The sequence below is a fragment of the Triticum dicoccoides genome, chromosome 3A, assembly GCF_002162155.2.
Source record: "Triticum dicoccoides isolate Atlit2015 ecotype Zavitan chromosome 3A, WEW_v2.0, whole genome shotgun sequence".
Taxonomy (NCBI): Eukaryota; Viridiplantae; Streptophyta; class Magnoliopsida; order Poales; family Poaceae; genus Triticum; species Triticum dicoccoides.
Window position 1 is genome coordinate 596,254,533 of NC_041384.1, and position 11,632 is coordinate 596,266,164.

The following is an 11,632-nucleotide window of genomic DNA, read 5'->3' on the forward strand; positions in this document are numbered from 1 at the left end:
TCCCGGTCCCCCGGCTGGCCCGCGCGGGCGCCCGCCAGGTGTCGGCCATGCGGATTCCACGTGGACGCCGCCGCCCGCCGCCGAGTCTCCACCTCCTCCTCCTCTTCGCCGCCCTCTGTTTCGCTGCCCTGAAAACCGCCGCCGCCGCTCCCAGAACAGGAGGCACCGGAGAAGGAGGAGGCGGCCTCGCCAGCGTCACCGGCAGCATCATGGTACGCCGATTTCTTTACCACTTCCATTCGATTCAGCAGCATAGTGGCGCAGCGTGGTGATTGAGTTGAGATTGAGACCAACCAAATGGTCTCGTCGTCGATTAAAAAAGAATCAGATGGCGAGCGCCGAGCGAGCCCATTGATAGACCAGCAAGTCGCCTTTCGTGAACGATGGTGATTGCTCAGCGATTTAGCGAATTGCGTACCAGGCTGCTGGCTTGGCCTCGTACTATGCTACTGTTCATGTCGTGACCTTGCCTGTCATGGTTGGCAGTTGGCTGATGGCACTTGGCACTTGGCACCAGCGAACTGTCCGCTTCCTGGAGTGCCCTACTGCAGTTAAGCCGTCCAGGCCGGCTGCTATTTTTTCTTTCAGGTGGTGGACTGGTGGGGGTGCCAAATTGCCGATGAAGGATGAGATTGCGCGATAAGAACTCGCTTTTGTTGTAGTGTTTTTGACATTTCGCAGCTGATTCCTGCTTATCACTGCATTATGCGGGCACTTCAGTTTTTTTCTTTAATAATATCCGTGGTTCTGTTGGAATGTGACAATGTGGGCAATAAATATAGCTGGGCCTACTATTGGATTTCTTCATTAGTTTAGTTGGAATGGTTTTTTTTTTTTTTTTGAAAAGGGGTGCAACCCCAGCCTCTGCATCAATAAGATGCATACGGCTCATAATATTAAAATAGAGAGTGTCACAAAGTCTTCAGCAGGTTTAAAGTAAAAAAGACGACAAGCCGCTCAGACGAGCGTAAACATAAAGCCACAACCGGCTGGCAAAAAATAGGAGCACTACATGCCTATCCTATTACATGACCGCCATCCAAACCGGTTGAAAATAACCCGAGCTACCATCTCCCATCGGGTAGACGCAGTAGCCAAATGCCCCCTGTCCTCCATCGGAGTGAGTGGCGACCACATACGGATCAACGCTGTGGCCCTGAAGATAACCTGCAGGTGTTCTCTTGAGGATAAAAAGTGATCTGGTTTAATGGTTGTACATGCTACATGCTGCATGACACTACTACTAGACGTTGCTCCCACACAGTCACATTTTTTCCAGATTGGTATTTTTTTTCTTCTAAATGTCTGGTGTCTGACCATAAGGTCAATGATTCATATGTAATTCGCTCTTAGGAAAGCTTTCTTATGGTTTATTATATTGTGGAAACAGACGTGGGCCGCGTGGCCACCAAAATGCGCATGGTTATCCTTGCCAACGAGTGGGAAGAGTCATTCATATACCCTTGTTTCCAAATACCACAAGATTTGGAAGGCATGGACTTCTCTACTGTTAAATTTAGCAATGTTCTTCTCAATTTTTTATTACTGGGCCTATCGATTTACCTCTATATTTTCAGGACACGAAGGATGCTATTCCTGCAAAAGATATTTCGAGAAAAGAACCAGTAGGCGGTGTGATTGCCTTGAAGGAGTCCATGAAGTACTTCGATGCTGATTTTTTCAATGATTCAAAAGTAATCACGAAGGGTTCCCTTAGTTTTCATGTCCTGATGTGCTAATATTTTTTCCAATAATTATGGTGTTAACATTGTTGTTTTATCCACCTATGCTCTGCTTGGTTCTGCCAGCTACGTGAGATGGAAAACGGCGCAAAAGAATTTAATGTGCCTGCATTTAGAGAAAATCGAAGGTTGGTGGCTATTAAGGATGGTGGATTGCATGACCCTTCTGTTCTAGTCTTCCAATCATCGTGGAGTAGCAAAAGCAAAGTCAAGGAGAGTGAAACGTTCGACTATCCTCAAGCCTCTATGATACAGCGTCCTAGCAATGATGAGGATATTGCCTTTATGTCGGTCAGTTTTATTAACCATTTTATCATACATTGGTTATGGACTTCAAATGAATATCTTTTGATTCAGTAATCTCCATGTCAGATAATTGAGCTTGGTGAGCTTATTAGGACAAAGAAAATAACATCACGTGAACTTACTGATGTATTTTTAAGGAGATTAAAAAGGTTTGGCTTTTTTTTTCTTCCTCACGTTTTTCACATGGACTTATATGAGTATAACATTAGACTGAGTATTGTTTGTTAATTATGTAGCATTTGATATTTTCATTAGGTATGGTGCTGTTCTTGAATCTGTTATTACATACACTGAAGATTTAGCATACAAACAAGCAAAAGAGGCAGATGACTTGCTGGAGCAAGGAAAATACCTTGGTATGTGACTATGTGAGAAATCTTCTGGGAATTATAAGATGGCTATTTGATTTTTCCTAAATCTTTTGTTTCATCGATAACATTTTTCGGCATACATAGCTTCCTGTTAAGATTGATTCTCACTTTATTGAGGAGTAGTGGAACAAAATGATGATCAGTAGCATCTTGCGCAACCTTCTACACATGTTTTAAAACTCCGAAGGGGGGAGTCTCTCGATTATGTGAAATTAGTTGCAAGCAAGGCCATCCAGTGTCAGTACTATGCTAATGCATAAATGTTGTACTGACAACTTCTCATACTAGGTCCCCTGCATGGCATTCCATATGGCCTGAAAGATATAATTGCAGTACCACAGTACAATACAACTTGGGGCTCAAAGACATTCAAGAATCAAGTTATTGATATGGAAGCTTTTGTATACAAAAGGTCTGTTCATCTCTCCTGCAGCATAGTGTTTAACCAATGTTTGTTTTTGAAATAAAACTGCAAGGGAGACCCCTGCCCTACAGTATGAATAGGCGCCCAAATTGACGTCCTATGGTCACTTTCTGTGTTTAAGCAGTGTTCTGAGTTCCATGTGTATCATCCTTCTACAGATTGAAGTCTGCTGGGGCAGTCCTCGTAGCGAAGCTTGTGACAGGTTCACTCGCCTATGATGATATATGGTTTGGGGGAAGAACACGAAACCCATGGAACATTGAGGAATTTTCTACTGGTTCATCAGCAGGGCCGACAGCTAGCACCAGTGCAGGTTTACTTGTAAACATATTTGCACCTGTAACCAAACGAATAATATGTATACTAAATGAAACTTCTTTTCATTCTCCTAGGAATGGTTCCCTTTGCAATTGGTTCAGAAACGGCAGGATCCATAACATATCCTGCAGCTAGATGTGGAGTAACTGCTTTGCGCCCATCATTTGGAACAATTGCACGGACCGGCGTCATGAGCCTTTCTGAGAGTCTGGTACGTTCATGCAAATTATTCATTTTCCCTTCAGATTGGATTCAGCCTTGTGAATGATGAGTTTATTATCGTAAAATGGCAGGACAAACTCGGTCCTTTCTGCAGAAGCGCAACAGACTGTGCTATTGTATTAGATGCAATCCGTGGCGCGGATGCTGGTGATCCCTCGTCTCGTGAAATTGCTTTAGAGGACCCATTTCATGTTGACATCACAAAATTCACTGTTGGATATCTTGACAGCGCTGAGATGGAGGTAACTGGGACCCTAAATGTGTTCGGCAGTCTGGTTCATGTAATGAAATTGCTCGTTCCTGGTCTGATCCTCGGACAAACTCTGTTCTTGATTTCATAATACCAGGTTGTCAAGGTCCTCTCTGCCAAGGGTGCTAAGCTTGTGCCTTTCAAGTTGAACTACACCGTCGAATCGGTTCAGTCCATTCTAAACATCACGATGGACGTCGATATGCTTGCACATTTTGACAATTGGCAACGCGAAGGACACGACGATGAGTATGAAGCTCAAGACCAGTGGCCGGTGGAGCTTCGTCGCGCACGATTGGTCCCAGCAGTCGACTATGTACAGGTGATGTACCAACCATACCAAACACATTGACAATACTTATTCACTGGATCCGGTCTTATTTTTACTATTCCGATGAACAGGCACAGAGAGCGCGAGGTAGGCTGATCAGGGAGGTCCAGGAGAGCTTCACGGTTGACGCGTTCATCGGCAATGTGACCGACTGGGAGCTCGTTTGTCTGGGAAATCTCGTGGGGTTGCCCATCGTCGTGGTGCCTACGGGCTTCAAGAGCATCGAGCACCCACCAAAAGGCAACACGAGGAGACGAACCACAGTGACGACGGGCATATATGCTCCCCCTGACCATGACCACATTGTAAGCTTTCTTCTTGTCCCAGGACATCTTACTTACCTTGAGCAACGGCACCACTAGAGTTCACAGCAGGAAACTTGTTGACATGAGGAACGGTGATGATGCTGACCATGTTTGTGTGTTTTGGATTTGATCGCAGGCTCTGGCGCTGGCGATGGCGTACCAGTCCGTCACCGATCACCACAAACAACGGCCACCGATTGACGCAAATTAGAAAATGCTACACAAGTAATTAGCCGGCTGATGAGATGGTATTGAGAAGAAAACTCCGTGTGCTGTTTCCCTTGAGATAAATAAGATATTTCTACGGCGGCAGAGGGCCATAGATTGAGTTACATTGGGGGATGCATGAATCCTCGCTGGAGCGACACGCCACAAATTCTGCCACTGATTGGAGAGAAGTGCAAACTGGAGTGGGGGCAAATCAGTGGAGTGATGGTATTTCTTGTGTAGAAGTAGATTTGAAACATGCAAGCAAACTCTTGTGAAACTTGTAAACTTTGGTGGGGGCCCTGGCCCTTGTTGAGCTCTATGCAGATCCGTCTCTGCAAAGACCAAGTTTTTAGTCATGGCCAAAATATTGGCAGGATATCTATTAGCCACAATTCATATACCATGTGCGACTTGCGGTAAACGTCTTAGCCTTCCTGGCCGACGTGTTGCATGTTAAATAGAAGGGTTGCGAGCCCAAATACGCGTACAGGTTGTTTAGATAGATACATCTTGTAAAGGAAGAAAACTAGGGATAAGAGGAGATAAAGATACAAAAGAGTTTAGCTAGCTAACTACTCCTCCGGCGGTGTTGATCTCCCTTCCTGTATACGCCTTGTACAAGTCTACACGCACGCAACCATATCATCACGTTTAACACCCTCCCTTAATCAAATTTTATCAAGTTGAGATTATGTTTGAAGTCTTCAAAACTTCTTGTGGGTAGAACTTTGGTGAAACCATCTGCAACCTGATCTTGAGAGTGAATAAACCGAATCTCCAAGAGTTTATTTGCAACTCTTTCTCGAACAAAGTGAAAGTCTATCTCAATGTGCTTAGTTCTAGCATGAAAGACTAGATTTGCTGATAAATAGGTAGCACCTAGATTGTCACACCATAAACATGGAGCTCTAGTGCTTTCATACCTAGTTTCTTTAAAATTGACTGCACCCATATGATCTCTGTTGTTGCATTGGCTAATGCTTTGTATTCTGCTTCTGTACTGGACCTTGAAACTGTAGCTTGCTTTCTTGCACTCCAAGATATCAAATTAGGTCCAAAGAATACTACAAAACCACAAGTTGAGCGTCTGTCATCTAGACACCCAGCCCAATATGAGTCAGAGAAGGCACTGATAAGTGTAGAGGATGATTTGCTGAAATTTAGACCAATGCTCAATATATTTTTCCCATATCTTACTATACGTTTTGCAGCAGTCATGTGAACAGTGGTAGGTGCATGAAGAAACTGACATACTTTGTTAACAGCAAAGGAAATGTCTGGCCTGGTCAGTGTTAAGTACTGAAGTGCACCTACCAGACTTCTGTATTTTGTACCATTTTCTGAACTCAGGAGGTCTCCTTCAGTAAGAGACAATTTTTCTGTACTAGATAAAGGAGTGGGTGCAACCTTACAGCTTTGCAAACCAGCCTTTTTTACTAAGTATGTTGCATATTTTTCTTGAGAGAGGTGAAGACCATCCTTGTGTTGCTTGACCTCAATACCAAGAAAATAATGTAGATCTCCTAGATCCTTGAGAGCAAATTCTGCACTCAAATCCTTCAACAGTGTTGTTATTGCTTCATCAGATGAACTTGTCACAATTATATCATCAACATATATAAGAACAAATATGGATATACTTGACTTGTTATAGATAAATAATGAGGTGTTAGACTTTGAAGGAACAAAGCCAAGTGCTTGCATCTTTTTACTGAGACGAGAATACCATGCTCTTGGGGCCTATTTCAGTCCATACAATGCCTTGTCAAGCTTGCACACATGAAGTGGTGCACGTGCATTTGCAAACCCAGGTGGTTGTTTCATGTAAACCTCTTCTTCCAAAACACCATGGAGGAACGCCTTCTGAACGTCTAGCTGACATAAACTCCATCCCCTGGACACAGCAATAGACAAAACAAGACGAATAGTAACAGCTTTCACAACTGAACTAAATGTGTCCTCATAGTCAATGCCATACCGTTGTTTAAAGCCCTTTGCAACGAGTCTGGCCTTATAACGGTCAATGGTTCCATCAGCTTTCCTTTTTATCCTAAAAAACCACTTACAGTCAATGAGATTTTTACCTCGTTGTGGAGGAACCAAATGCCATGTTCTGTTTTTCCTAAGTGCCATGATTTCATCATTCATTGCTTTTCTCCAACGTGCATCACCCAAATCATCTTCAAGAGTATTGGGTTCTCCTGGTTCACCTGTTGAACACACTAGCCCATATTTTGTAACATGCTTATAATCAACAGGTTTAATTACCCCTTGTTGAAGTCGTGTTCGGCACGGAGTAGCAACAGGAGCCTCTGCAGAACACTCCAGCACAGAGGATCCAGGGTCTGGACTGGGCTGATCCTGTCCTGATCCCGAGGAAGATCCATGCAGGGCTCCAGAATCCGCAGTGTGAGCAGGCGATGCCGGGTTCGGATTTTCTGCGGTCGTGGCGCGTGGTGCAAGCGACGAGTTGGCCACAGAGGATCTGGGCCGGGGCGCATCATCATGGCCCAATGATTGCTGCCTGGACCCTGGGCTGACAGAGCCTGCCCCCGCATCCGCCGAACCAGTAGTGGCGTGCCGCTTGTAGACGCGCAATTGGCTGTCCTGCTGGACCCGGCCCAGACTAGAGCCAGCCTGCCACCTGTCGGGCGATGGTTCACGCGCGCGAGAGGGGGCATTGCGGCCCGCCAGGCTCTGTTGCGTGGCTAACGCGGACTCGCCTGTATGTCCGCCTAAGGCGTCCGCACGCCCGCCTGCGTCTGTCGGGACTGACGCGGCAGATTCACTGCCAGGCACGGATCCCGGGGAAGATCGGCTGCGCGTCTGCAGCTCTTGCTCCGATCCCGAGGAGGATCTGTCCCCTGAACCAGGACACATGAAATAAGGACCAGTTGGTCCGTTTTCGTCACCATTTTCTGCGATTTTTGCACCACTATTTTCTGCATCATCACAAGGCTCATGGAGACTATTAGTAGGGTTAGTCAACATATGATCATCACAATTTGTAATACCCCCTTGATCATAGCCAGAAAGATGAGAAGGTAGGAGCAAAATTTCTTTGCGGAGGAGTGTGCCGGCGTTAGGGTGTAGATCCGCAAAGGGGAACTTGGTCTCATCAAAGACAACATCGCGAGAGATGTAAACCCTACCAGTGGAGATGTCAAGACACTTTACACCTTTGTGTTGGGCACTATAACCAAGGAAAGCACACTGTTTTGATCTAAACATGAGCTTGCGTTTGTTATAACCGAAGATTTGGCCAACAAGCACAGCCAAAAACACGGAGAGAGGTGTAGTCTGGTTTTGTGTGGAGGAGCCGTTCCATGGGTGTTTCATTGTTAATAACACGGCTAGGTAACATGTTGATAATATGAACAGCTGTCAGAAAAGCCTCATCCCAGAACTTAAGGGGCATGGATGCTCCGGCTAGGAGGGGCAAGCTAACCTCAACAATGTGCCTATGCTTGCGTTCGGCCGACCCGTTTTGTCGGTGAGCATGCGGGCATGATACATGGTGAGATATGCCTATGCTTTGGAAGAAGGAATTGAGTTTCTCGTATTCCCCTCCCCAATCAGACTGGACAGCAAGAATCTTACTGTCAAACTTTCTTTCAACAAGTGCTTGAAAGTTGTGGAAAACTTGGAATACATCTGATCTTCTCTTGAGGAGATAGATCCATGAAAATTTGCTATAGTCATTGATGAAACTCACATAATACGTGTGTCTACCAACAGAGGAGGGGGCAGGCCCCCACACATCAGAAAAGATCAACTGCAAAGGTTTGGTGGAGACACTAGTAGATATAGGGTACGGTAACTGATGACTTTTAGCACACTGACATGAATTACAAATAGTTTCAATGTTTCGCCCACCAACAAACGGGAGCTTATTTTTCCTAAGTAATTTTTTAACCAAAGAGAAAGAGGCATGTCCTAAACGATCGTGCCATCGTGTGGACGAAAGCTTGATAGCACCACAAGCTTGTTTATTGAATCTTCTAAACTCTGGAATCAACGGGTAGTGCCCTCGAACACATCTACCGCGATAGAGAACTTTCCTCGTGGCCTGATCCGTGATCAAAAAGAAATAAGGATGAAACTCGAGAAAAACATGATTGTCAATGGCAATTCTATGAACGGAGAGAAGATTTTTGTGGGCACTAGAAACATGCAAGATTCTTTTGAGATGAATTTTACAACTAGGGGTATTAAAAATTGAATGGCCAATGTGACGTATGCCCATACCTTCACCATTGGTCGTGTGAATTTGATCCTTTCCACGATACTTCTCCTTCATGGTGACTTTCTTGAGCTCGTTGGTGATGTGGTTGGTGGCGCCGCTGTCAACGTACCAGTTTGTGTCAACTCCATAGGAGCCATCGGCTGCAGCGGCAACTTTCTCTTTATCTTGCGAGGAGTCACCATCATCTTCTTTGTAGCGGTACCAACAATCCTTTGCCATATGTCCTGGCTTGCCACAGATTTGGCAGCGAGGCAAATCTGGGCGGGATCTGTTGGAGCCACCACTGCCACCACCGCGACGCCCTTTGGAGTTTCCGGAGCGGCCGCCACCGCGCGAGTTGTTGGAGTAGCCACCACTGCTGGAGCCAAACCTCCCCTTGCCACGGGGAGATGGGCGTGAGCGAGAGCCACCACCGCGGCCTCTGAACGCAGAGTTGGCCGACGATTTGAAGCCACCACCGGAGCCTTGGTACTGCGCCATGCGTTGATCAAAGTTACTGAGCATGGCAAAAAGTTCATCAAGAATTACCGGGGTGACGCGAGCATCTAGTGCGGAGACAAGGGGCTGATAGTCTTGGTCCAGCCCGTGGATGATGTAGGACATGAGCTCGTCATCTTGGATGGGTTTGCCCGCCGCGGCGAGTTCATCGGCGAGACCTCTCATGGCGGCGAAGAAGGAGGCCACCGATTGATTTCCCTTCTGCGCATTGATCAGCGTTGTACGGATGTTGTTGACGCGGCTGGGTGACTGTGACGAGAACATGCTCGCCAGTGCCACCCAGAGTTCGTGCGCCGTGGTGATCGTGGTCACCGTGACGAGCACCTCCTTGGAGAGGTTATGGAGCAGGTATCCTAGGACCTGCTGGTCCTCCTTCACCCAAAGTGGATGAAGGGGATTCGGCTCGGTGGTCTCCTTGCCAGCGGCGTCCTTGCTGGTGAGGTCCTTAGCCGGCTCTCTCGCCGTGTCGTCGACGTAGTGGAAGACGCCGGCGCCCCGCAGCTGCGGCGTGATCTGGGTCCGCCACAGAACATAGTTGGTGCGGGAGAGCTTCTTCGGGACTCCACCGCTGAGCGGCGACTGGAAGGAGGCGGAGGAGGAAGACATGGCTGCGCACTTGATGGAGATGGATTAGCTAGGGTTTTTGGTGGAAGAAGAAGGCTCTGTATACCATGTGCGACTTGCGGTAAACGTCTTAGCCTTCCTGGCCGACGTGTTGCATGTTAAATAGAAGGGTTGCGAGCCCAAATACGCGTACAGGTTGTTGAGATAGATATATCTTGTAAAGGAAGAAAACTAGGGATAAGAGGAGATAAAGACATAAAAGAGTTTAGCTAACTAACTACTCCTCCGGCGGTGTTGATCTCCCTTCCTGTATACGCCTTGTACAAGTCTACACGCACGCAACCATATCATCACGTTTAACATACCACACTATGAATTGAGTTCTGAGCATTTGCTTGGGCCGATTGTTGGTTAATCAGCTGGGCCTGAGAGCATTTTACTTGACAGAATAAGCTGGCTGAAAGGGCAATGTGTGACTTTTAGATGGTGGAGCATCGCTTGCACGACTGGCGACACATGTTAGTGGCGTACTTAGCCTACTTAACATGCCTGATCTAAGGCCTAATCTAAGGAATGCCAGCTATATTGATCTAATGGTGACAGGATCTTGACTTGACTAACATAATGCTAATACCCGGAGTGCTCTAAGAGACTCAGATTGAGTTGACTTGCAATTTCTCTCAAGTGACAGCTGCTCATTCGCAATTTCACATGGACTCTGTACGGCAAACATGTGCAAGAACTTTTCGCTTTAATTAATGCAAAGTTCTGTGCAACTGAAAATTTGAATTACAACATTCAAAATTTTCTACTTGAATACCGAACTGAAAATAATGGTGTTGCAATCTATGAAGTGTTGTGTGATTTAGCCCTTGAATTAAATTTATGAGTTCTATCCTTGTTATCCCCAAATGTTCTAGGTACGTGTGTATTACGTCCTCCGTGGTGCATTACGTACAAGTTTATCCTGCATTGTCAGATTGTTGACGTTGATCGAGTCCATATGCACTCATTAGTCATGACATGGAAAAGAGGTTTATGGCGCCGGTGTTAGTGAATTGGCCCCCCATAATGTATCTACAGCACCGGGGTTGAGGTGCATCAGACACTGGCTGTGCTCTCTAGAATTTTTTGGAACATACAAAACACATAAACAATACGTATTTAGCATACCACATAATTTGCCGAAATTCCAAGGGCAGCTCAAGAACAAAATAAATCACAGTGTAGATAATTGACACTAGGACCACCAGTTAACAACCCAAATTAGATTAGCTTGTATTCTCAACTGGAATTTCCCTTCTTCTTTTTCTGTTATTGGAGATATGTTTTGAGTTTTGGATTTGAAATTTTCAGTTTAATTTGGATTAGCCACTATTCGCAACAAGATTTATCATTTTGAGTTTCTCAAGTAGCGGTTTAAACTTCAGGTTTTTTTCTTGTGTGTAGTATGGTACATAAATGTTACTTCTATATCCTTTTTTTTTCTTATTAGAACTTCTCTAAGCATTTCGGACAATAATTGGGGTTGGATACCTTTTTCCGCTTCCCTTTCCTTTCGTGTAGTATCCGATTCATGTTGATACTTATCAAGTTATCATTTCCTTCAATAGTTCCTCGGCAATGGGGAGATCTTAAGTCGATTTGCCGACAATAAGCATTGTAATCCAAATAGATAACCTACCTTGCCCTGCCACTTTGGTTGTGTTCCTTTCACTATGGATTTTGTCGAAAACCCCGCATACACCGAGTTCAATGTCCCAAGTGGAGTTTACTGCTTGCAGCAGGTGACTAATATAAAGATGAAATCATTGAATCACACATCGTCTTCTGTTTTGAACGAGA

General features: G+C 45.5%; 1 protein-coding gene across 3 annotated transcripts; it reads left to right on the forward strand.

Moving 5' to 3' along the window:
- Nucleotides 1–6: 6 nt before the first annotated feature.
- LOC119269447 (glutamyl-tRNA(Gln) amidotransferase subunit A-like) lies at nucleotides 7–4,900 on the forward strand. Of its 3 annotated transcripts, none has more exons than XM_037551277.1 (13): nucleotides 7–212; nucleotides 1,391–1,492; nucleotides 1,578–1,694; nucleotides 1,809–2,033; nucleotides 2,115–2,197; nucleotides 2,304–2,404; nucleotides 2,708–2,831; nucleotides 3,002–3,156; nucleotides 3,236–3,372; nucleotides 3,455–3,625; nucleotides 3,731–3,955; nucleotides 4,036–4,269; nucleotides 4,406–4,900. In XM_037551277.1, exons 1-13 carry the CDS (start codon nucleotides 48–50, stop codon nucleotides 4,478–4,480), a joined length of 1,914 nt encoding a protein of 637 aa, XP_037407174.1. In that variant the 5' UTR covers nucleotides 7–47; the 3' UTR covers nucleotides 4,481–4,900. The 3 variants fall into 3 exon arrangements, with proteins under 3 accessions (XP_037407174.1, XP_037407175.1, XP_037407176.1); XM_037551278.1 differs by having other exon boundaries at nucleotides 1,587–1,694; XM_037551279.1 differs by lacking the exon at nucleotides 1,391–1,492.
- The last annotated feature ends 6,732 nt before the right edge of the window (nucleotides 4,901–11,632 follow it).